The sequence below is a fragment of the Diplotaxodon limnothrissa genome, linkage group LG9 (assembly GCF_057381915.1).
Source record: "Diplotaxodon limnothrissa isolate DT_005_m linkage group LG9, D_limnothrissa_male_GT1.1, whole genome shotgun sequence".
NCBI classification, from domain to species: domain Eukaryota; kingdom Metazoa; phylum Chordata; class Actinopteri; order Cichliformes; family Cichlidae; genus Diplotaxodon; species Diplotaxodon limnothrissa.
The window spans coordinates 36,609,605-36,636,206 of NC_140604.1; the positions used below are offsets into that span (position 1 = coordinate 36,609,605).

The 26,602-nt window shown below is 43.1% G+C and overlaps 1 protein-coding gene across 7 annotated transcripts in view; it reads right to left on the minus strand.

The window, feature by feature from the left end:
• Positions 1 to 26,602, minus strand: part of LOC146626065 (receptor-type tyrosine-protein phosphatase mu-like) — a 226,007-nt gene that overhangs the window by 79,840 nt on the left and 119,565 nt on the right. For 4 of the 7 annotated variants that reach the window (XM_085363139.1, XM_085363136.1, XM_085363135.1 and 1 more), the window contains exons 18-19: positions 7,364 to 7,496; positions 1,002 to 1,034 (exon numbers count right to left, since the gene is read on the minus strand). In XM_085363139.1, coding sequence (XP_085219265.1) covers positions 1,002 to 1,034; positions 7,364 to 7,496 — 166 coding nt within the window. Of the gene's footprint in view, positions 1 to 1,001; positions 1,035 to 7,363; positions 7,497 to 23,512; positions 23,588 to 26,602 lie in introns of all 7 variants that reach the window. The other 3 variants (XM_085363138.1, XM_085363137.1, XM_085363141.1) reach the window with 2 other exon arrangements.

Genomic DNA, 26,602 nt, shown 5'->3' on the forward strand with positions numbered 1-26,602 from the left:
TGACCCTGAATCCTCCCTTAGTTATGCTGCAATAGGTGTAGGCTGCTGGAGGATCTCCTGGAGGTTTCTTCCTCCCCACTGTCACCAAGTGCTTGCTCATAGGAGGTGAAATGATTGTCGGGTCTTTACAAAATGAAGCACAGTGAGGGAACTGTTGTTGTGATTTGGTGCTGTTCCTGAGACCCAGTCTATTCATTTATGTCCTCTGTAATGGACACTTGATTTTGGTCTGTATCTTTTGACTCATTTGAGCTACCCAGCTTAGGCATGATGTCCCAAACAGAGGACATCCTGGGCTTTCACTGATATCTCAGCTGTTCTCGTTTCTCTCGGGTCTCAGGAGGACAAAGAAAACTGAACTGAGGAGCTCTCCTCATCCTCACCGATGCTGTGTGGGATTCCTCAGGGTTTGACCCTCAGTGTCTGCTGCCATGACAACCATGACAACAAAAGAGTCACGCTTTCGCTCTGCTCCTCAGAGAAGCATCTGCCTTTCTGGACGTCCCAGCATCTGGACTCCGTGGTAACGCCGCCTCCACCAACATGTCAGTAAACATCACCCTCATGCTACAGTACACAGGGCTGAGGTCAGAGGTCAGAGTGCATGATGTGGCAGAGGTTAAAGGTCAAAGGAAACCTCACACCTAAAGTTTAAGGTCGTGTCCCGGGTTACAGATCAGACTGGAGAAAAAACATGCTCTAAACACCAGGGGCCAAAGGTCAGGAGAGGGGTGGAGACCTGACACTGAGGCATGCTTCATCTGGTTTCTGGGTTAGGGGTCAAAGGTTAAACCTATGGGTTAAGGTGATCAGATTAATTACAGACTACAGAGAGAAGGGCTGCTCACAGGTAGATCATCTGTTCAGGGATTAAATATCAAACAATCAGGGTCAGAGGTCAGAGGTTCAGGGTAATCAGGGTTACAGGCAGGACACATTCAGTGTTTCAGCTTTGATGTCAGTGTGAAGGTGAGGGGTCAGAGGTCAAACAGGTTACTTACAGGTAATAAGTGTAGGAGTGATAATTTCTTCGTCTGAGTGGTGGGGGGGCGGAGCGGAGGGAGTGATGAGATGGAGGGAAAGAAACAGAAAAAGGAAACCACAGATTAATGTCTCAGAGAGAACAGACAATCACTGTGTGAAGGAGAGCAGTGGAGAGCGGTGATTGGCTGGCACCAGTGTGCGAGGGGAGGATCACGTTTGATTGGTTCAGAGGAGTGTGTACATAGCTCATGTGGTATTTACTCCTCTGTACAGACAGCTACATGGTGGTTAGCCTGGACTGAGAAACAGAAGAATAAACACGTTTATATCAAATCACCCTCAGTGAGAAACAGCAGGAGTGTTTCCACATGCAGTCACCAATCAGCAGCTCATGGGGTTCCTCTGGGCTCTGTTCTGGGTCCTCCACATGTCTAACAACAGGCTGTTAGTCTGAGCTCACGCTGACACCAGTCAACACATCGAGATGACTTTCACATCAAGCTGTCAGTCCACATCTACATGCATTCAACAGGATTTTAGTTGTTTGTTTGTTGCATGCGTGGAAACCGAGGCATTGCATTATTAGGGGCGTGGCCTCTGTGACTGACAGGTGGATGGTGACACAGGTAGCTGCTAGCTGTCTGCTAGCTTCCCCTGAATTGGACCTCTGCACTGTGTTTGTGCTGTTGGAGCCTTTTAATGACATCATGACATCAACAAAGCTGCTGTGAGGTTCCTGTTCTTTTGTACAAATTAGCGCTCCAACCTCTTGTCCAAATATGCCAACTTCTTCTAAAACAAACATAGAGGAACGCTTCAAAGCGTGGAGTCTATGGCTGTATTTGTACGATGTGTCAGGCCCGACTCTGGTTTGTGTTGAAAGCAGGAAGCTGCTTTTCAGCGCTCAGCCTCCGGTGTTAGAGAAAAACTACAAGGCTGAATGTCATGAAAGCAGCACAGCGTTGGAGTATGACCAAAGGATGAAAGCATTATATCTGACTTTCTTTAAAACTGCGAGGCAGAATGCTAACCTTGGGAGTCGTCCTTGGGATTTCAGCGCTAAGACACCTCAGGTTTCTCTGCTTGTGACAGAAATTCACCTCACTGATTCAATCAGCTCTCTCTCTGCTGTCTGAGTCACTGCCGGCACAAAATGCAAGCTTTCAGGGGTTCAAAGGTCATCGTGCGTTTGGCTTGTTTTGTGGTGTTTGGAAATGGAGCGGCTCCCGATTAGTGCAGAAGCTTTTCTTCAGCATCCTCGCTCTCACTGATGCACCCGTGCACATCAACAGCTGCAGGCAGATTAATCAGCATCTGTCACTGGGCAGCTTGAAGCCTGACGACAGGAAGCGGCGGTGCTGGGGACGTCTGAGAGCCGCGGTCTCATCACTCTGCATTACTGCTTCAACATCCAGCTTCCTGTTTGGTCACAGAGTGGAAATCAAACGCACCCTGTCAACATTAAAAACCTCATTAGAGGCCGAGCAGCCGTCTCGTTTTCGCTCTCTCTCTAATATCTGTGAGGGAGATCACAGCTCGATCGACCCAACACATGAGTGCGACTCAAACTGGGCACACACACACGCTTTAGAAGAAGTGTGTGTTTGTGTGTGTGAAGTAAAAAGTGTGTGCCTGTGTCTGCGTTGCCTGAAGCCATTCAGCTCGAGGCGACTCTGGAAAAAAAGAATAAAATGCTCTTTCATCTAAATTTCTCTCTTATCTTTGACGTTCTACAAACACAGAAGCTTTTCTGTCTGTGTTTAAATGTGTGTGCAGAATAAATCATGTGTGTGCGCTGTGTGTGTGTTAGTGTGTCCCAGTGGGGCCATGTGTTTGATGTTGGAGAATAAAGTGGGTCCAGATACAGTTTAATGGTGATTACTGCTGCAATCTGCTCCATTATTCATCCTCATTTTCCTCAGTGTCACCGCCAGGACGCTGGCACGACCGCGTCTTTGATGTCCAGCTACGCTCCACGTACAAAACACCGTCCTCCTCTCTGACTTCCTGGAAATCTCACGCTCATCAGAAGGTCCACACGCCGCTCATTTAACCCCTCAGTGCAGCAGCTCCCCCCGCTCTGTGGACGCCACCATCTACAGGCCCCATCGTCCACGTGTAGCTCTCACAGCAATCGACAGACCCAAACAGTCACACTGGGATCAAATCATCATCATCATCATCAACTTTATTTATAAAGCACTTTAAAACAACCACAGCTGACACAAAGTGCTGTACATTGGAACTGTAAAATAAAATTACATGAGATATAAATAAAAACCAAATAAAAGAAGAGTGAAATCATTAATTAAATAACTACTGCATTAAAAAAGAAACTAAGTCTCACTGAGGTTAAAAGCCAAGGAATAAAAGTGGGTTTTAAGACGTGATTTAAAAGTGGACAGTGAAGGGGCCTCTCTAACATGCATGGGCAAATTATTCCATAATTTTGGAGCCACAATAGAGAAGGCCCCGCCCCCTCTGAGCTTCCTCCTGGATCTCGGTACCTCCAGGAGCAGCTGGTCAGCTGACCTGAGAGACCGACAGGGTATGTGGGGATGAAGAAGCTCAGAGAGGTAAGGCGGGGCAAGACTGTGTAGACATTTAAAAACAAACATAAGAATTTTAAAATTAACTCTAAAAGACACAGGCAGCCAGTGCAGAGAGGCCAGCACGGGGGTTATATGCTCTCTTTTTCGAGTTCCTGTTAGGAGTCGTGCAGCCGCATTTTGAACCAGCTGCAGACGTGAGAGCAATGACTGACTGTGATAAGAGCCCTGATGGTGACAACCTTTTCAATAAAAAAGTTCAGAAAATCATTGCAAATCTCAGGAGAAACTTCCAAACAGACATTCAAAGGAGTATTAAGAACAGTGTCAATGGTCCTAAATAACACACGTGGGTTATGACAGTTGGAAGAAATAATATTTGCAAAATATTCCCTTTTTGCCTCTTTAACAGTGTTCTGGTAGCGATGCCAGCAGTCTTTGAGAATTTGAAATGATACATGCAGTTTATCCTTTTTCCACCTCCGTTCTGCTCGACGACATTCCCTCTTAACAGCACGACTGCTCTCATTAAACCAAGGCTCAGGTTTAGCCTTAAGCTGCCTGGTTTTTAAAGGAGCCACAGAGTCCATGATTTTTTGACAGCAAGAATTAAACCAGGAATGTAGGTCTTCTGTGTCAGAGGAAACAAAGTCAGAAGGCACGCCGAGCTGATTAAAAGCAGCAGAAAACTGCGCAGCAGTGGCGGGGTTAATAACCCGACAGCACCGAGTAGCAGCGCCAGGTTTAACTGCGGTATATGTCAAACCAACGTTGAATAACACAGGCATATGATCTGAGAGTGCACAGTCACAAATCTCCAAGTCAGTGACAGGCAGACCATATGACAGAACAAGGTCCAGTGTGTGTCCGTGCTCATGTGTAGGGCCACGTACGGACTGTACCAGGCTAAAAGAGTCAATAAGGCTTAAAAAGTCCTTTACCAGTGGCTTATCAGGACAGCATACATGTATATTAAAATCTCCAACAATAAGAACACTATCAAACTGGAACCTAACCCTAACCCAATCAATAGACCTGAACAATCAGGAATCGAGTGACCAATCAAAAGAACGGAATTGAAAAGACATAATTTAACAAAGTGTTCTGATTTTGAAAACTAATTCTTAAAAAAAAACTGTTCCAGCATCTCAGAGGTCAGATCATACTGGAATCGAGTCAAACTGGAAGGAAATCAAACAGGAATCAAATCACACTGCTTTAAGCTCGTTATTTTGAGGGTGGACATGTTATAAGACCTGCACCAGAGGATCAGAAAGGAACACGGCAGATCTGCTGCAACTGACATACATGTAAGGCTGAATGTTTACATACAACATCCACATGTGATTATTAACATGTGACTGCTGCTGAGTGGAGAAGCCAGCGAGACACAGATGAGGAGACTGAGACGAAGGACGAGTTACAGGAATCAGTGTGTCTGTGTGTGTGTCTGTGTCAGTGTGTGTGTGTGTGTGTGTGTCTGTGTCAGTGTGTGTGTGTCTGTCTGTGTCACTGTGTGTGTGTCTGTGTCAGTGTGTGTGTGTCTGTGTGTGTGTCTGTGTGTGTGTCTGTGTGTGTGTGTCTGTGTCACTGTGTGTGTGTCTGTGTCAGTGTGTGTGTGTCTGTGTCTGTGTCAGTGTGTGTGTGTCTGTGTCAGTGTGTGTGTGTCTGTGTGTGTGTGTGTGTGTGTGTGTGTGTGTGTGTGTCTGTGTCAGTGTGTGTGTGTCTGTGTCACTGTGTGTGTGTCTGTGTCAGTGTGTGTGTGTCTGTGTGTGTGTCTGTGTCAGTGTGTGTGTGTCTGTGTCACTGTGTGTGTGTCTGTGTCAGTGTGTGTGTCTGTGTGTGTGTGTCTGTGTGTGTGTGTCTGTGTCAGTGTGTGTCTGTGTGTCTGTGTGTGTGTGTCTGTGTCAGTGTGTGTGTGTCTGTGTGTGTGTCTGTGACCGTGTGTGTGTGTGTGTGTCTGTGTGTGTCTGTGTGTGTGTGTGTGTGTCTGTGTCACTGTGTGTGTGTCTGTGTCAGTGTGTGTCTGTGTCTGTGTGTGTGTGTGTGTGTGTCTGTGACCGTGTGTGTGTGTGTGTGTCTGTGTGTGTGTCTGTGTGTGTGTGTCTGTGTCACTGTGTGTGTGTCTGTGTCAGTGTGTGTCTGTGTCTGTGTGTCTGTGTGTGTGTGTGTGTGTCTGTGTGTCTGTCTGTGTGTGTGTGTCTGTGTCACTGTGTGTGTGTCTGTGTCTGTGTGTCTGTGTGTCTGTGTGTGTCTGTGTGTGTGTGTGTCTGTGTCTGTGTGTGTCTGTGTCTGTGTGTGTCTGTGTCTGTGTGTGTCTGTGTCAGTGTGTGTGTGTCTGTGTGTCTGTGTGTGTGTGTCTGTGTCACTGTGTCTGTGTCTGTGTGTCTGTGTCTGTGTGTCTGTGTGTGTCTGTGTCTGTGTGTCTGTGTCTGTGTGTGTGTCTATGTGTCTGTGTGTGTCTGTGTGTGTGTGTGTCTGTGTCAGTGTGTGTGTGTCTGTGTCTGTGTGTGTGTCTGTGTGTCTGTGTGTGTCTGTGTGTGTGTGTGTGTCTGTGTGTGTGTGTCTGTGTCTGTGTGTCTGTGTCTGTGTGTCTGTGTCTGTGTCAGTGTGTGTGTCTGTGTCTGTGTGTGTGCGTGTGTGTGTGTCTATGTGTCTGTGTGTGTGTCTGTGACCGTGTGTGTGTGTGTCAGTGTGTGTGTGTGTGTGTGTGTCTGTGTGTCTGTGTGTCTGTGTGTGTCTTGCTGTCTGTGTGTCTGTCTGTGAGGAGAAGAGTTTGTAACATTGTGTAATATTTGTTTAATAGATTGTGTAATTCTGCTTTAGAGGTTCCCAGAGCAAATGCTGACTCAGCACAGCACCCAGCAGGTGATTCGATATGACGGGTGGTGTAATGATGGAGCTCCTCAGTGAAGCCGTCAGCAGGCTGAACAGGTAACTACAGCTCCGTCACAAACATGGTGAGAGCAGCACTGGTTCACACTCTGCATGTCAGGGTCAGAGCTTCATCAGCCACACATCTGAAGGTTTCTCCGTCATCACTGTGAGCCACGCTGGGAACAGCTTCCTGTGATTTAACAGGTAAATAAGGAAGCTGACAGTCCACAGCGTCCTCTTTGCTGACGATACCTGGATGTTCCCTCTGACCAGCAACTGCTCAGTAAATTCCTTGAACTGCAGTTTATGTGATGCCAACATCTCATCTTTGAGGTGTTATTGTGTAAATCTGAAGAACCTCACCTTCAGATTAGACTGACACATCTACTCTGGTCACAAAGCCTTTTAGCTAAGATCAGACTTTCTCTAATCGAGCTGCAGTTCGTTAAATGTCACTGACATCACCAGTGCTGCTGGACTCAGGGGCACCTGTGGACCTGCTCGTTTTACCAATAAGCTTCCTCAGCCGGTCGGTTCAGGTCTGGTTTTCATCTCCTCTGAATCGTAAGGCTTGCTCACAGAAACGTTAGTACTAAATAAAGTTTCAGAATGTAACAACGCACCCGTCAGTAGCTAGTGTCATTATCAATCAAGTTATTATTGATATATTGAACTAAATCAGCTGAGAGTATCTTTGCCATTAAGGTCCACAGCAGGTCATTAATGGTCATTAAACTCACCATTCTCATAGTAAAATCAGTGAAATGGATTTCAGATCACCTGTTAAACAAACACATTGAGAAGCTGGGACCAGAGTGAATCCTCTAATTCAGTCTTACACTCAGTAAACAGTAAAAACCAGAGCAGTGAGAGTGTGAAACTACGACCGACTCTTAAAGCCCAGCGTCCTAAAGTTGCAGGCTGCCTTGTTTCCGTGTTTGTGATTTCCTTACCGTTTCTTCATCAGCAGGATGACTCCCAGGAAGATAATGATGAACAGCAGGATGCCGGCGATGGAGCCAGCGATCTTCACCGTGTGGTCCGACTGTTTCTCCTGCTCCGGTTCTGGTTTCCTGGTCGCAGTGCCTGAAAACCGCGAAGCACAGTGTGGACCGTTAGCTACTGTGTGCTGATCCCAGCCAGCCTCAGTCCTCGCTGTGCTGCTGCAGACACCCATCATCGCCTCACACTGTAGCATCCACAGGAACCAGTGGTAGCCAGCACCTAACAAGATCTATGATACCATGTATGCATCATGTATCTGTGGCATAGTAAATATCACTGTTGAATAAACTTTCCATGATTAACTGTATTCAAATCAGTCATAACCAGCAACATGTTTACTGTGCCCACCTGCTCCAAAAATGACTCTGCTGCATTTAAATGACAGCGCTTCGCAAATCATAGCCTGCCTTACAGTTATCATTCGAAACAGCAGAACCAATCACAGCGGCCGTCTCAGAACAGTTCTCACTGGTTCTGTTCTGTGGTTCTGGTCCAGCTGCTGGTCTGAGAGAGGCTGTCTGCCCTCAGCCTGAAGGAGGGACAGATGATGTGTGAGGGAGTCCTCCTGCTCTGACTGTATAATGTGATGGGATGTCAGTCCCATGGAAAACCCATTAACCACTGTGTGTGTGTGTGTGTGTGTTCAGGTGTAATATCCTTCCAGGTGACTCAGTAGATGAGAAACATTCAGGACACCACGTCGCTGTCGAGCGCTGTAATGTGTCATTTCAGACATAGCCCACTTTTCCAATCACAGCTTGACAACAGCTATCACTCACCCTTTGAGTGTGTGTGTTTGTGTGTATGTGTGTATGTGTGTGTATGTGTGGGGTGAGGGGTTTCAGCACGTCTGCTCTATGAAGACATTGAGTACAATTCAATTCAATTTTATTTAAACAGCACCAAATCAGAAGAACAGTCGCCTCACTAGGTTTAAATCTGGGACTCCCCACCATTTGACCCTTAGAACTGAAGAAGCTTCTCGGATGAGAGGTGAAACGTCTTCAAGCAACTTAAAGAAGTCCAGGCGCTTTTCTTTGCAAGCTCCTTTGACTACATTAGCCATAGAAATTCCTGCAGGGCTCTGACGAGTGTTCGTGTTTTAAACTGAAGCTGTTGATCAGTCAATTACGTCGTCCTCAGCAGCACCGTCACACTGATTGACAGCTGTGTTTCTGATCCACAGCTCAGGTGTGTTTTGACTTAAGGCAGAGTATTAGGTGGCCCTCCTGAAACTCATCTCCACACCTGAGTTACAGTGGTCGTTACGCCTCGGGACGCCACTTGCCCGATCATGACCATAAAAACTGCCAGAGGACAACGTGTGCGGAGCCTGAGGCTGATCCAGGTGAGCTGATATTCAGGAAGAGAGCATTTGAAACAATACCCTCTCTAAAAGATAAGAAAGGTGTTTTACAATTCGAGGCTAAACTTACCAGCAAAATAATGAAAGAGTTCTATCAGGACTTATATTCCCTTGAATGTCAAAATACTGTAGACGCAAGGAGATTGTTTCATGATAATCTTAATCTCTTTATACTATCAGAGGAAAGTCGATTAAATTTGTGCTGTCCCATTGGGGCACAGGAAAAAGCTGCAGGCCCTGATGGGTTTGGGCCAGAGTTTTACAAAAAAATGGCTAAACATATGGTGGGTCCTTCATTAAACATGTATGTAGAATCTCTTGAGAGGAGCACACTTCCACCCACCTTAAACCTTGCCCATATATCCCTAAAGAAGGATAAACCTGCAAATCTGTGTACATCTTACAGACCTGTAAGTTTACTCGGTGTAGATTGCAAGATTCTGTCCAAAATTTTATCTAGATGACTGGAGGAGATCCTGCCAGTTCTTATAAAGCCTGACCAAACGGGTTTTGTCAAGAATAGATACTCCCGCTCCAAGGTACGCCGACTCATAACTGGTGTGCAGTTTTCTCAGAACACCAATTATAGGGCTCTTGCAAATTCATTGGATGCCGAGAAAGCATTTGATCGTGTTGAGTGGGAGTATCTATTTTATGTTTTGGACAGATTTCATTTGGGATCTGAATTTGTCAAGTGGGTCAAACTGTTGTATGGGGCCCCAGCTGCAAGGGTATTGGTTAACGGCTCAGATGTTTTACCACTGGGTAGAGGAACGCGTCAGGGATGTCCACTTTCTCCCCTACTGTTTGGACTTGCATTGGAGCCACTGGCAAAGGCTATAAGAACTGACCCTGAGGTCTTGATGCATGCTCAATCATCCAGGTATGTAAATCTCCAAAAGCTGATTCTGTTCATCTGAATGTAGCGTTTTTGTGGGAGAAACGTTTTGTCACTCATCCAAGTGACTTCTTCGGTCTCAGCTGACAGTCATTATGCAAATGTCCTGTTTATAAGATTGGGGAAACCTGCAGTCAGCTGAGACTGAAGTAGTTACTGAAAACGCTACATCCAGATGAACAGAATCAACTTTTGGAAACTGACCCTGAGGTCTGTAGGGTAACCTTGTTGGATACTGAATACAGAATTTCCCTTTACGCAGATGACGTGTTGCTCTTTGTCACTAAGCCAGAAACATCTATTCCTGCACTGACACATATCATGAATCAATCTGGCCTTTTTTCAGGGTATAAAATAAATTATGATAAATCTGAAGCTTTGCCACTGGGTGATGGGGGAGATGGGACACTCCTCCCAATTTTTATTTCAGGTGGTCGACCACAGGTTTTACAAATTTAGGTATTAGGGTGTCCGTAGACACAACAAAGTTGTACAAGTTGATCTTTAAACCAATTGTTGCCTCAATCAAGAATGACCTCAATAGGTGATTTGACCTTCCCCTATCTACAGTGGCTTGCAAAAGTATTCGCCCCCCTTGAATTTTTCCATATTTTGTCACATTACAGCCACAAACATGAATCAATTTTATTGGAATTCCACGTGAAAGACCAACACAAAGTGGTGCACACGTGAGAAGTGGAATGAAAATCATACATGATTCCAAACATTTTTTACAAATAAATAACTGCAAAGTGGGGTGTGCGTAATTATTCAGCCCCCTGAGTCAATACTTTGTAGAACCACCTTTTGCTACAATTACAGCTGCCAGTCTTTTAGGGTCTGTCTCTACCAGCTTTGCACATCTACAGACTGAAATCTTTGCTCATTCTTCTTTGCAAAACAGCTCCAGCTCAGTCAGATTAGATGGACAGCGTTTGTGAACAGCAGTTTTCAGATCACTTTATCTGAAGATAGCTATACATGCATTTATTTCCTCACGCTTGGACTATTGTAACTCGTTGTTTATGTGTCTAAGCAAAGGTTCTCTGGATTGTCTGCAGGTTGTGCAAATTGCTGCAGCTAGGCTGTTGACAAAATCCTCCAAGTATTCACATGTGACACTATTGCTATCTCAGCTACACTGGCTTCCTGTTGAATTTAGAGTACATTTTAAGATCCTGGTTTTGACATTCAGAGCCTTGCATGGACTGGCACCACCCTACATCTCCGATCTGCTACAGCCCTATGTCCCCAGCAGGTCCCCGAGGTCATCTGATCAGGGCTTACTTGCTATAAAACAGACTAAGATGAGAACTAAGGGTGACAGAGCTTTTGCCACTGTGGCCCAGAGACTCTGGAACTCTCTCCCTCATACATTAAGAACTGTGGACTCGGTAATTGTTTTTTAAAAAAAACAACTCAAAACTCACCTTTTTAAAACTGTTTTTGGTTAATTTTTGCCTGTTTTATATTGTCTGTTTTACCCTTTTATTATTTGTTATCTTATGTGCAGCACTTTGTGATGCTGTCTAGAAAGGTGCTATATAAATAAAATTGTATTTATTTATTTATTATTTATCTTGGATGGGTAGAATAAGTTTAATCAAAATGAATGTTTTACCCATAATATTACAACCTATACAAATGTTGCCTCTCAGGATCATTACCTCCACCATAGCTCCAGGTATTGGCATTAGTATATTTGATGATTGGCATTCTAAAAATATAAGATTTATTTGCAATCTGTTTGAAAGGGGTAGTTTTATGGCCTTTAATCAAATTCAAATTAAATATAATTTACCACAGAAACACTTCTGTGGGTTCCTGAAAGTAAGACATTTTATAAATTCCCTTAAATTTTGAGCCAATCAACCTGCTTTAAATCCTACTGAAAGCTTTCTCTTTAAATTTAATGAGGAAATAATCACAAAAAAGAAATTTATCTCTCTTTGTTATAGGAAATTATTGTATCTGAATTTTGTAACCACTGATAAGGCCAGGGTTCAGTGGGAAACCGACCTTGAAGTTCAGCTTAGTGCAGAAGCATGGTCCAAAACTTTTAGATCTGCCAAGAAAATGTTTTCCTGTAACAGACTCCAGGAAAGCCGTTACAGAATTGTACACAGACTGCAGCGTACGCCAGAGTTTCTAAATAAAATTCATCCTCAGATTTCTCCTCTTTGTGTAAAGTGCAATACGGATGTAGGGACTTACTACCATTGCATATGGCAATGTCCTTTAATTACTAGATTTCGGAAAGATTTTGCTATGGAGCTTCACTCAGTCTTTCACCAGACGATCCCACTGAACCCTGTCCTGTTCACTCTGGGTCCATCTATAGAAGGGCTTCTGTGTCGTCTGTACAAATGCTTTTGTTATGTAAACTTTTACATTTAGCGAGGCGATGTGTACTGTTTCAATGGATTCAGAGACAGTTCCCCACTGTTACACAATGGTACAGAGAAACATTCAAGGTGTTGCCCATGGAGCGCCTTACTGCCATTATAAAGGGCAATTGTGATGCATTCTGTAGGATATGGCGGCCTTTGCTTGATCACCTACCTCGTGACCTTGCTGTGCTATTACATGAAGGGGGAGCACATTTTGCTACATTATTTTTCCTTTCTGTTGGTAAAAGAAAAGAGTATTGTGGTGAACTGTACTCTCTGTGGAGGTTCTAAAACTCTTTCAACAGCAATTCTAATCTGATGAAACATCTTCAGAAACAGCATGCATCTACCAAGTTAGTTGAAAAAGAACCCGAAGGTAACGTTGTGACTCTAGCTCCGCTGAATTGGGAGTTCGTCTTGTAATCGGAAGGTTGCGGGTTTGAGCCCCGGCTTGGACAGTCTCGGTCGTTGTGTCCTTGGGCAAGACACTTCACCCGTTGCCTACTGGTGGTGGTCAGAGGGCCAGGGCGCCAGTGTCCGGCAGCCTCGCCTCTGTCAGTGCGCCCCAGGGTGGCTGTGGCTACAATGTAGCTGCCATCACCAGTGTGTGAATGTGTGTGTAAATGGGTGGATGACTGGATATGTAAAGCGCTTTGGTGTCCTTAGGGACTAGAAAAGTGCTATACAAATACTGGCCATTTACCATTTACCATCACAGTCCATCACCCAGCCACAGCTACACAGGCTGATTGCCAGGTATGTTGTGGAAGACATGAAACCCATCTCAACAGTTGAGTCCCATGCTTTCAGACAACTGATTAGTCATATACCTGTGCGAGGGAGAGCTGGGAAGGCACCATCCAGAAAGACATTTTGCAGTTATTTATACCAAGAATATGCCAAGACGGAGTCAGAGCTCCAAAGAAAAATACACTCGACATGGTAGAATATATCTCCACAACAGCAGACATTTGGACAGTGCATAATAAAAGTTTTCTTGGTGTGACCACGCATTGGATAAATGCACAAAACATGAAACGTGAGAAAGCAGCGCTGGCATGCAAGGCGATTTATGGGTCGACATATGTATGACAGTATTGCATCTGAGCTGGACAACATTAACTCATCTCATGGCCTATTGTTACAAAAAAGATTTGTATGTGTAAAAAAGATTTGTGTGTGCGTAAAAAAGATTTGTGTGTGGACTTAGAAAAAAAACCCCTGCAAGTTACAAGTATGGATTTTGACCCTATTTTTCTTCCTTTCATCTGATTGGTCAATGTCATGTCAATCACAAATGTAACAATCCAATCAGAGAACAGATGGGTTTGGCTGTCGAGGGGCGCTTTTTTTGAACTGCAGGTCTTTGAAGGGTGATACAGTTTGAAGCTGGAGGATCGCTATACAAATATCCGATAGCGGCTAGGTCCCCTAACGCACACACAATTTTTTTTTTTTACGCACACACAAATCTTTTTTACGCATACAAATCTTTTTTACACATACAAATCTTTTTTACGCACACACAAATCTTTTTTACGCATACAAATCTTTTTTACGCACACACAAATCTTTTTTACGCACACACAAATCTTTTTTACACATACAAATCTTTTTTACGCACACAAATCTTTTTTACGCACACACAAATCTTTTTTACGCACACACAAATCTTTTTTACACATACAAATCTTTTTTACAAGTACAAAATATTTATGACCACATTTTGAGCCCATAGAATTGGATCTTGTGTGTGTGTCTGTCTGTGCATGTGTGTTCCATATGTGTTCATATATGTGATTGTGTGGCTGTTATTTTTTTTCATTTAACAAGTATATTTGAGGGACCCTTATCATGTTCAGCATTTTTTCAGCTGTCCATTTTGCTTTTCCAATTTTTCTATTTAAGTTATTACTATTGTGCTAAATCATAGCATTTCTGCTGCTTTTTAGTATTTCTCCTAAATCATACTATTTCTGATATTTTATAAGATTTGTGCTAAATATAGTATTTCTGCTAAAACATAGTATTTCTGCCAAATATAGTATTTCTGATTAATTATAGTTTTTCTACCAAATCATAGTACAGTATTTCTGCTTTTTATACAATTATTGCTTAATATAGTATTTCTGCTTAATTATAGTATTTCTGCCATTTTAGAGTATTTGTGCTAAAACATAGTATTTCTACTAAATGTAGTATTTCTGGGTAATCATAGTATTTTGATATATTTCTGGCAGGTCCCCAGGGAGTCAATCCTCTGTGAGGACTGTAATATTCAAATTTACATATCAGGGCCTGCACGGCTTCCCAATCATATCTGAGGGCTGAGACATTCAAATTTGCATATTGAGGACTACATGGCTTCCCAACCAGCCAATCATATCTGAGGGCTGGGACATTAAAATTTGCAAATTGGGGCCTTCATGGCTTCTAAGCCAACCATTCATCTGTGTCATATATCTCTAATAATTCACATTTTTATTTTAAATAGTCAACACTTAAGGATTCCCCCATCCCTTCTGAACAAAACGGTGTAAGAATGACAGTTCTAGCCCCTAAGGTTAAGTAATTCTGGCCGTTTGTTTGAGGGAAATCCTCAATATGACAAATAGACTGCAAAAAACCTGTTTCCCTGTGCGTAAAACCCTGCACTTGGTTCACCAGTTTTGGCGGGGAAAAAGTACACAACCTCTCTGATTGGTGGATTCAAATTGAGCCGCTCACAGCTGTTTGACTGACTTAGAAACACGCTGTTAACAGCCCCTGTTCACTTGCTGCTGCTGCTGCTGCTGCTGAGTGTGTGTGTGTGTGTGTGTGTGTGTGTGTGTGTGTGTGTGTGTGTGTGAGAGAGAGAGAGAGAGAGAGAGAGAGAGAGAGAGAGACCCTCTTTAGGGCAGCATCTCATTGATGGATAAAAATATAATATATTCAGAATGGTTGACTGGCATAGACCCTGTGTGTGTCTCTCTCTCTGTACATTTCTGTATCCATATTTGATTTTGTGTTTATCTATTGGTTTTTTTCCAAATTTACTTTTATTTCTTTTTTTTCACAGGTGAACAATTGGTTTTGAGGGAGCTTAACCATGTTCCGTTTTTTTTCAGCTTGTCATTTTACTTTTCTAGTATTTTCACTTAAGTTATTACTATTCTGCTCAATCATAGTATTTGTTCTAAATCATTGTTATTATGCTATATTGTAGTATTTCTGCTGAATCATAGTATTTATACTATATTATATTTTTTCTTTCTAAATATAGCATTTCTGCTATATAATTGTAATTCTGCTATGTTATAATATTTGTGCTAAACCAGAGTATTTGTGCTGAAACATAGTATTAATTCAAAATTACAATATTCATAGTTCATCACAGTGTCTCTGGAAAATCACAGTATTTCTGCTATGTTGTACAATTCTCCAAATCATAGTGTTTCTGTAATGTTTAAGTATTTTTGGTTAAATATATTCTTTCTGTTATCTTATACTATTTCTCCTAAATTCTTGTATTTTTGAGAAGTTATGTTTCTGGTAAGTTACAATATTTCTGCTAAGTTCTGCTATGCTACTGTATTTCTGCCAAGTATTATGTTTCCTCTAAGATATTGCAGTTCTGCTAAGTTATTACATTTTAGCAAAGTTCCTTTGCTTCTGCAAAGTTTTTATAATTTCTGCAACTTTTCAGCTTTTTCGGATAGTTTTAGCAGACAGCTTCAGCTTTAAAGCATCCACACAGCATTTTCGCAGGAAATGCAAATTTTTCTAGTTAATTTAATGTCGAAACAATGCATTGCAAAACAAGGTTTGCACATGTCCTTGGAAGTGAAGATGCTTTGCTGGCTGCTGTGACACTACCAAAATTTAAGCTTCGTTGGTTACATGACCAAGTGCGGAAGGACCTCGCAAAGGGACGTCTGTTGGTAGAGTGTCGAAAACTTCTCCCTGAGCAAGATCAGCTACAACCAGGTACCCGCACCACCAAGACAACACAGCACCCGGGTTCTAGCTAAGAGGATCTTCTCCTTTGAAGAAAATGAGGACATATATGCCACTGTTGAAGCTGAGGTAGCCAAGTACCTCAAATCAGGAGCAACAGGGTTAGACTCTCTGAAGCATTTCCCGATGATAAAGAAACTCTTTCTTAAACTTAATGCAGCCACTCCTTCAAGTGCCCCAGTTTAAAGGCTTTTCAGGCTGGGAAACCTGATTCTCACTCCAAAGAGGAACAGGTTGTCCGATCATAAGTTTGAGGAGCTTCTCCTCTTGAGGTACAATTGTTGGTTTGATGGAAGTTGAGTAGTGCTGATATGATGATGATGTGTTGCCTTCAGTGGTGCTCTACAAGGTCAAGCATGTTAATATTTCCAAGTGAAACTTAGACCACTGAAGCACTTAAAATGCAATTATATTTTATTTATCGACATGGCCGGTATGGAGGAAATATTATTTTGGTTTGACTGTTTATGAGGCTGAAAATACTTATTATTTATTTGATTTCTCTTCCCTTTCCTGAAAATACTTTTATTACTAAACATGAGGTCTCCAGTTGGCACAGTTCAGCAGTTAAGTTTACAAAGAATGGACAAACCTCACTGTGTTTATGTTAAACCATTTTTGCACTATATGTTTTGCACTTTGATACCTACAGCTCCTAAATGGTCTGAGGCACAGTTTAATGTTGGCACTGCTAAAAACATACTTTCTCCCCATTTAAATGGCAAAAATAAATACATCTTTCAAAAGTTTCAACACACTGTATGTCGTGTTTTGTGATCCACTGCTTCTTCCTAGTGATACTACGTACAATGATTAGATTTATAGCACTGCTGTATCAACCCCAAAATGATGTGTTTGCATTTGCAGAGGGTTGAAACAATAGAAAAAGATTAAACAGACTGATAAAAAAGTGACACATAAACAAACATTGTTAGTTTCTAATATAGTTTCATTTATTTCATCATTAACTTGCACTCACACTGCCATTTTAACCATTTTAGGTTCAGGTCATTAGGTGGCACAGTGCACTTGTGGCAGTATACTGCTAACATGAAAGCAAGCTAGAAGACTGGCATCCTTGCTGGGAATCCCGTTAGGGAAGCAACACATTAATAAGAGAATTCTGGGTGAAACCAAAGTTACTTTCCCTAGTAACTAGTTACTTTGAAAGTAACGAGTAACTTAAAGTAACTGAGTTACTTACTGGTGGTGGTCAGAGGGCCCGGTGGCGCCTGTGTCCGGCAGCCTCGCCTCTGTCAGTGCGCCCCAGGGCAGCTGTGGCTACAATGTAGCTTGCTATCGCCAGTGTGTGAATGGGTGTGTAAATGGGTGGATGACTGAATGTAGTGTAAAGCGCTTTGGGGTCCTATGGACTAGAAAAGCGCTATACAAATGCAGGCCATTTACCATTTTACTTTTGATAGCAGTAACTAGTAATGTAACTAAGTTACAAATTTAAAGTAACTTACCCAACACTGCTCATGTATCTGTTTTTTTCTTCTTCTCTTCTTCTTATTTGTATTTGGCTGTGCTGATTTGTTGCTGTTTGTATTCCAAAATAAAAAATCAATAAATCTTTTTTTTTTTTAAAGAAAGAGTAGAATAGAATAGATCTTTGTTGTCACTGTTACCAGAACAATAAAATACAGTTTGACATCTCTCTGTTAGCAGCATGTAGATTTTTACATTAAAATTCCTTTAGGATAAGAGAAGAAAAAAATAAACTTAAACTCTAAGAGGTACCTACACAGGGAATGTATGTAGCAACATAAGTATCTAGACAGTTATGTAGATAGATGGACGATATATAATTACAAGACTGGTTTCTGAGTTTTACAGCTGGGGTGGACGAGGCTAAGCATTAAGTTTTCCAATGAATTAAAAGTCTGTCTGGGTCTTTGGTTGATTAATAGGCTGGTGTGAAAAATTGCTGCCACACCGCCCCCTCGACCTGTGCTTCGAGATTTCTGGTAGTTAGAATGACTCGGGGGTGTTGACTCATTTAAACTAACATAATCATCCTGCTGCAACCAGGGTTCTGTAAGGCAGAGTAAATCGATTTGTTGATCACTATTAACTTGTTGTTCCTAGAGTATTTAAAAGTAGAATGGGAGGGAGAGCCTTCAGTTTTCAGGCCCCTCTTCTGTGGAACCAGCTTCCAGTTTGGATTCAGGAGACAGACACTAGCTCTACTTTCAAGATTAGGCTTCAAACTTTCCTTTTTGCTAAAGCATATAGTTAGGGCTGGACCAGGTGACCCTGAATCCTCCCTTAGTTATGCTGCAATAGATGTAGGCTGCCGGGGGATTCCCATGATGCATTGAGTTTTTCCTTTCCAGTCACCTTTCTCACTCACTATGTATTAATAGACCTCTCTGCATTGAATCATATCTGTTATTAACCTCTGTCTCTCTTCCACAGCATGTCTTTTATCCTGTCTTCCTTCTCTCACCCCAACCGGTCGCAGCAGATGGCCGCCCCTCCCTGAGCCTGGTTCTGCCAGATGTTTCTTCCTGTTAAAAGGGAGTTTTTCCTTCCCACTGTCGCCAAAGTGCTTGCTCATAGGGGGTCATATGATTGTTGGGTTTTTCTCTGTATCTATGAAGCGCCTTGAGGCGACTTTTGTTGTGATTTGGTGCTATATAAATAAAATTGAATTGAATTGAAATTGAAGTCATGTACTAACAGAGACTTGGAGGAGAGAGACCTAATATTTAATAATCTTCATGTCTGATCTATGAAACCAGTTCAGCTGCAGTTTACTGAACTGGTTTCTTTTATTTTCTGTTTTCATTTCGTCTCTTCAAGGTCAGACGAACTCGACTATCAGCTCCCTCCTGTTTCATCACACACACACACACACACACACACACACACACACACACACACACACACACACACACAGACAGTATCCCCCCTTGGAGGCAGAGAGCTGTTTTCAGTTTAAAGGCTATCAAAACACTGCTTTGAAGACAGAATTTATCTGTGTGTCTCCTTGTGTGTGGCGTGTGTGTAGTTTGTATGTATGTGTTGTTGCATGTGTGTCACAGCGGGCCATGGAGAAGCTGTTTTTATGTGAAAGTGAAGCTGTTTTCTGCTTCAGGGCTTCAGCCAGTCACGCTGCGTGGGAGGTGTTTGTGTGTGCTTCAGTGTGTGGATACAAGGCGAACAGCTGTTAGTATTTGAGGACTGCTGGTAGCACACACACACACACACACACACACACACACACACACACACACACACAGTTGGTGTGTGTGTGTTGAAAGTTTCCACTTTCAGGCTGGTAAATATTTAAATGTAATTTTCTGTGAGTTGTGAATCTGTGTTTGTGTGTGTGTGTGTGTGTGTGTGTGTGTGTGTGTGTGCGTGTACCTGTTCAGTCCACACACGCACACACACACTCACACAGACTCACAGACACACAATCATGGCTTTGCCCTCCCTGAGGTTTATCTCCAGATGATGTAAACTCTTCCTTGTTTCTGTGTTGTGTTGATATTCTTGGACTCGAGCAGTGCAGCTTAGCATGACTCACAGTGAGAATAATCCTTCTGTGTGTGACTCTGGGACTCTCAAAAGACCCTCGGCCTCACACACACAAGCTGTGTCCCAATTCATAGACCACAGGCTTCGGAGGACCCGGCCTTCATGGTCTAGGTGGGCTGGATAGGCTGGAAGTAAACGGCTGTGAAATGGGACGGTCTAGACTTCAGATTTGCGTCACCGCTGCCTCGGTGGAGTTTAACCCTTTAAAGCCAGTTGGAGCGGGCACGCTCCGTTTTACATAACTATTTTTAAATCCCGGTAGCACTGCAACCATGTAAGCTAGCGCAATAATTTGTTTGCATATGAAACCGGAGAAGTTGTACTTACATCTTATGCCATCAGCTTGTCCTCGGTCACGGTTTCCTTCCACATATAGCTTTGCAAAAACTGCATAAAAAGCACTTGCAGCAACAAAAACATAATATTCCAGAAACACCCTTTGCCGATTCGATCAGCTGTTTGTAACACTTCCTACGTCCATCAGCGCGAACTATCGCATGTCCGCCATGACCTGCCCGAAACCGGAAGTGACGTCATTTTGCGGAAATGTAGTTTTTTTTTACCATCAGGGCCTTATGAGCCTATACTGGTGTTTTTCAAAGTTATGTTTGACTTTATGACTTTCTGTGTCGTTTCTGGGATGCTTAGGACTCATATTGCACTGCTGGAAATAGTTTCTTTTGATGCATATGCTGCTTTTTGCAGATTTTCATTATAATATTCATTTTCGTTTTTCCTGCAGTATATAAAAATTGGTGTATTTCAAAAATAAAACTATGAAGACATTTAAAATAAATTTCCTGTGGTGGGAAACTATTTTGTGCAACTTTTTTGTATTTACAGTTTTGAGGGATAAGCCTCTTAAATTTCTCTAACTAGAAATATATGTTAAAAAAAACAAAAAACGATTTTAAATTTTTACTTTATTTCACTTTTTTGCAATTTATGTAATTACTATGCACTTAACGCATACATATTATTAAAAGTTGGGTTATAATGGTTGTATTAATGTATATCAACTTGAAATGCTCCCAAAAATGGCACTACAACATGTAAAAATATAATATAAGCTTTGGCGGACTTGGTTCTATGGTAGGTCTTAAAGGGTTAATAAACTCGGCCGTCTGCTCCTTGCTATCTAAAATATAACAGGATACTGGCGTAAACTCTCGACTATCTCACACTTCTGTTTAATCAGTTTGACGTTTATTCAGCTGTGTGATAACTATAACTTTAATCTCAGCCAAACCGATTTATCAAGGAACAAAGAAAACACTGAAAAAAGCCAAAAATTTAAATTTTTAAGTTATCTGAGTGACTTATATATCACATATTCGTAGCGAAAGGCCGCGGGGGGTTTGAAAACGATGTGCTGGGAGTTCGCTGTTCTTGACGGTTTTAGTGAGCCTCGAGCTGGTGGGTAACAGACGTCTCCGAAAACGTCGGAGCACTTGCAAATATGCAATGTCTTGATAAACCAAGCAGATATTTGAAGTTTACACAGCTACATTCTTGCCTGAAAATATGTTAAACGTTTATTTTGTGACCCAGAAAGAATAATAAGAGTAATTTTAAAACTTAGTAGCGGCCATCATTGTTGGAAATTGGAATTGGCTGGGCCGTGCTATGAATTCTGGGATATGGCCACGAAGGATATATCCGACCCATCCTTCAAATCTGGGGAAAAGGGGGACGCATTTGTCGGCCGGACTCGGACGAGTCTACGAATTGGGACAGCCTTCGTTGCGTCGCTGTGATGTTATCGGCCTTCAAATACGGCCTCAGGAGGATGCAGCCTAAGAATTGGGACATACCTACAGAGCCTCTGCAGCCGTTGTCTGACCGCCTTGCTTCTACAGAACCTGCAGCGCGTTATTATAATAATAATAATGGATTGCATTTATATAGCGCTTTTCTAGGCACCCAAAGCGCTTTACAATACCACTATTCATTCACTCTCACATTCACACACTGGTGGAGGCAGCTACAGGTGTAGCCACAGCTGCCCTGGGGCAGACTGACAGAAGCGAGGCTGCCATATCGCGCCACCGGCCCCTCTGGCCAACACCAGTAGGCGGTAGGTGAAGTGTCTTGCCCAAGGACACAATGACCAGGACAGAAAGAGCAGGGGGATCGAACCGGCAACCTTCCGGTTACAGATTAGCAGGACCCTGAGGTTCCATGAATGCTTAACACGAGAATAGGAAGTGCTGTTACCTTCAGCTGAGACCTGAGCTGACGGACCTGCAGCTGGGTGGCAGCAGTAGATCCAAGCAGGGTTCGGTCATCAACTGCTGCATTGTTAGCTCGGTGCCCTCTGCTGGACTGACTATGAAACACAATTCTACAGTTTTTGGGCTGATCTGAGATTTTTAAAGATGGGAATAGAGATTGAAAATGTGACGTCACTCAGGGGTAAAACCGCAAAGAATTCTGGGAACTCGTGGCAAGAGGTACTAGCGCACGCAGGCTTTCAATTGAAATCAGTTATACAGCGATAAAAAGAAACACAAAAATGGCAAGAAGCCGTTGTATTATTAACTGCAATAGCCGGTCGCATGACAGCCACGGGAAGCCGACGGGTAAAGAGATCGGTTGTTATCGGATTACGTCGTTGAAGAGAAATTGTTCGAGCCATGTTTCCGAAGTAACAAAGACGCGACTGGATTGCAGCCATTCAAAGACCAAATATAACGTCCCAGAACACTCCAGCTCACAGGTTAGTCTGCTCCAAGCATTCCCACAAAGGTCAGTCTGCTGTTGTAGTTAATGCGTCATTTTTCTTAACATAATTGGTGATATAGGTTACAAGCAAGTCTGGCGCTGAACAGAAATTGTGGCGCTATGCTCCTTTATTTATTGTGCATAAATAGTAAATTGTCCTGACGCAATATTGCGTTTCGCTTCTGTTATTACCATGGTACACTGACAAAAACATATACTTTTATTCACAGGATAAAACAGTTGTTCTGTATCACTAATTGCCCAGTACGATTACAGCATACAATATTATTGTCACTGCTACATTTCTGTGATGGGTACCAGAAATTATTTCCACTACTAATTAATTACCATTGAGCTCAAAGGTCCTATTAATAAACGGTTAACGAATGTGTATTTATGAAGACGATTTGTGATACTGGTAAACTTATGATATGTACGATGGTCTTTACTTTCTACACGGTGCATTTCAAGGTCCTGCACCCATCCGTCGGTAAACTGTACCTGGGCTTGTTGCAGTGACCTGAAGTTACTAAACTTCACGAGTGTATGCACTCACTCCAAGAACCGTATGATTATAAATATGAGCGTGGTGAAAGTTGGGCAGCACGCTGACGTCTTTTCTCCCTCTGTGTGCTCGTAAGGATCTAACACTTTCACTGGTTTGATTTTTTTCCTCGTATCTTTTCTTTGACTTTTCATTAAGTCTGTCTTTGTACGGACCGGCATTGTTCTCCTTTGTTTTGTACATACCTTTTTGGGGGGCAAAGAAAAAGCAAGAATTTATTGGAACCGAAGAATGAACGTTTTGCGGTGCTGCAAATGCTTGCATTTGATGCGGTACTTGGATTGTTTTGCCATGAGTTACCGGCATGCAATGCGCGAAAGTCACGTGGTCTGTCAATCTCTATAACTGCAAATCAAACGATGACAGAGTCGCCTCCATCTTTGTTCAGATGTGTTTCGGGGTCATTTATTTTACTTTGATTCGTGCCGAGTGTGACGCGTCACAGGCCAAACAGTCAGAAAGATCACAACATCATTTCCTGTTCAGTCATGTTTGAGCTCCACAGACATGAGCGCCTCTCTTATTAGAAATTATTAATCCAATAAAGCCATTAAAGCCAGAGATTCCAGTCAGTGTGAGTCTGTGTGTGTGCAGCGTGTGTGTGCTGACCTGTTAGCTGCTTGTCGCCTGCTGCCGGGGCGATGCGAATGTAGGGCGTGGTGAGCTGGGTGACGATTATAGCGGCTATTCATCCAGGAAGGCATGCAGACAGACACAGAGAGAGAGAGAGATGGCAGGTCTGTACTGCAGCAGAAACATTAGTAACACACAGCGCCCTGCTCTCCTGTCACAGCACAGCGCTAACACAATGCTAACACAGCGCTAACACAGCGCTAACACAGCGCTAACACAATGCTAACACAGCACACAGCACTCAGCGTTTGTGACTCGAGTCGTCTCCTTATTTTGACCCAGTGCTTCCACCTGCTGTCTCATTATTATCATTATCATTGTTATCAATAAAGCAGGAAACGCTGCACTCATCTGGGTTTAAATAAAGTCACTTGAATGCTCTGATCGTGTGAAGAACTCTTGGTGGCAGCTTTAAACTGCTGATCGGCGTCGCTCCGCTTGCAGCTGAGCTCGAGCCGAGCAGCTCCACGTCCTGCCTGAAGCCGCGAGGACAGCGGCTCTGTCCATCACATTCACATAACTTTCACTGCTTTGGTTGGTGTCCCATCTGTGAGTGCTTCCCTTAAATTCTTTGAAGTTGCGGAAGCTCACGCTGCTCTGATGGAGGCCTTTAGCTCACCGGGATCTTTGGATCAGAGGTTTCTCTGAGATTTGGGTGAAACAGTAACAACCTGGTCAGGTGGTGAGCAAAAAAAAGCTCTCAGCAGACAGAAGCATGAAGTGCTGTAACACCTGGCTCTGACCTGAACCTGAGTCTCTGCCCTCCTCCTCCAGACTCCTGCACCGAGTTCAAAGCAGTTCTCCTGCTGATCAGCCCAGTGAGAGGTTCATTGTCTCTGGTACCAGGGCTGGAGCTCCTTCCTCTTCACCTGGCAATTGCTGATGCTTGTTGAAAGTTCTCAAGTGGACTTTTCTTCACAGTCCTCTGCTGTCTGTGCACCTTTTCCTCCACTGTTCCCTCCCGGTGAACTTTCCACTCCCACCCCTGTGAGAACAGTTGACCTTTTTAGCGGTGACCTTCTGTGCATTCACCCTCCTGCAGGATGCTGATCATCATCATCTGGACAGCTGTGAGGTCAGCAGTCTTCCTCGTGGACTTCTGTAAGCCACAGCCATCCAAAACACTTCACCTGACTATGGGAATATAAAATCCTACATGAAAAAGCTAGTGTTTGTTTTAAGAGGCTTTAATAAAAGGTTAATGTTGAACTGTAACTGTTGATCGGGGTTACTAAGAGACGACATTTGGTTGCTATGGAAACACTCTGACCTTCCCAGAATGACATCACCTCTTTCCTTCCTGTACAGGTAACCAATCATAAACTGGGTGTACCTGAAGACACGACCTTTCTCCTGCTGAGGTCTGACTGATTCGCTGCCTATTGATTATAGATCAGTATTGATTTACTGCACCAAACCCCTGTTAGTCTTCTTCTTCAGTCCAAACTGATTTAAACTGAACTGTGAGCCAAACAGAGGAGAGCAGAGCGCTGTTCACCTAAACATACCTGGAAGAGAAGCTCGTTAATCAGCCAATCAGTGATCAGATGTTATTAATCAATCAATCAAGCAGCAGAAGCAGAGAAAGAACAGGAATCTCCTAACCATGTGTTCATCGCACTCACAGAGGTCAGTTAGAAAAAATGTGTTTATTAAAAAAGGATCAATCAGTGTATATACATATACTCACGGTGTTACCATGGCGATCAGTCAGTGCATACAGATCATGAATGTTGAGTCTGACTTAGTGAAGGGTCTCTGCTGGGCCATGAATGGTTTTATACTGGACACTAATCAGGTCCAAAAAATGATGCTGGTTTATATTTGACTGAGAACAGCTCCTGCATGCAGGCCAAAGAACTGCTTATATGACTCATCGACAATAAAGTCAGTGATTATGAAGGACAGAACAAAGAGTGTAAACGGGATTCATGTGCACAATAACCAATCATAAAAGACAAAAACAAAAAAAAACTGTAACCTCCAGCACCGCCGCTCAGGCTCCTGGTGGACACACCCACGATATCAGGTTCAAAATCCTACGTCGTCTCGTTCTCCAGAAAACTTACTCTGACTCCGATTTAGCTCAGAGTCAAACTCGTCACAGAGTTTCAGCAGATGCACCTGCGGCACCGACGTGAAGCTCCTGCATCACCTCGTTCTCAATTACTGGATTCACAATCTGAGGTGTCCACAAACATAATCCTGTCCCTGTTTGATATCAGAGACAGCAAGCATGAAGTCCAAAGATCAACCGCTAACCCGAGGTGCGGTACAGGTGTGATAAAACAGGAGTTTTAACCTGTGTTTTTCTTCGTGCTGTTATTATTGACACATTGATATTTTCTCTCATGTATGTATTTTTATGAGCATTTTTGGTTATTGCTGATGAAACATAAAGTTATTATTGGAATAAAAATCATCATTAACGTGAGGCTGAATGTCAGCTCAAATGTGCGTTTCTCTCCACACGCTTCATAATTGAGGGTGCAGCATTTCTCCTTTGTTCTTTTGAAATAAGGTGGAGTTGATCGTGTGCAGAGATGGAAGGAAGTGAGTCTTTTTTCTGTCTGGCTGCATTTAAACGTCACGCCTGCTTCACACGCTCACAGAGGCGGTATCATGTTTCATTTTACACCTTTACTTTCTGCTGTCTCGGTGTGTTTTAACATTCAGCAGCCGTTCACATCACAGCAGCTCTGTTAGTGCTGCAAGGCATCATGGGTACTCTAAAAGGCAATATGGTGGGTGGGGGGGGGGTCCTACCCCCTGGGGTTGGCCACTAAAGTATGACTGACAGGTACGTAGGGACCGACAGAGCCAATCAGCATATGGTGTTGTTAGCCAGCAGAAACACGAGCTCCAATAAGAGCTGATTAAAGCCAGAACAGTCGATTACTGTGTGTGTGTGTGTGTGTGTGTGTGTGTGTGTGTGTGTGTGTGTGTGTGTGTGTGTGTGTGTGTGTGTGTCTGGTTGATCCTGGATGTCCATCAGGGGAGATAACAGTGTTTTTGTTTAGCTGTGCTGTGCTCTCTGGACACCCATACAGGCCCCGTCATTAGCCT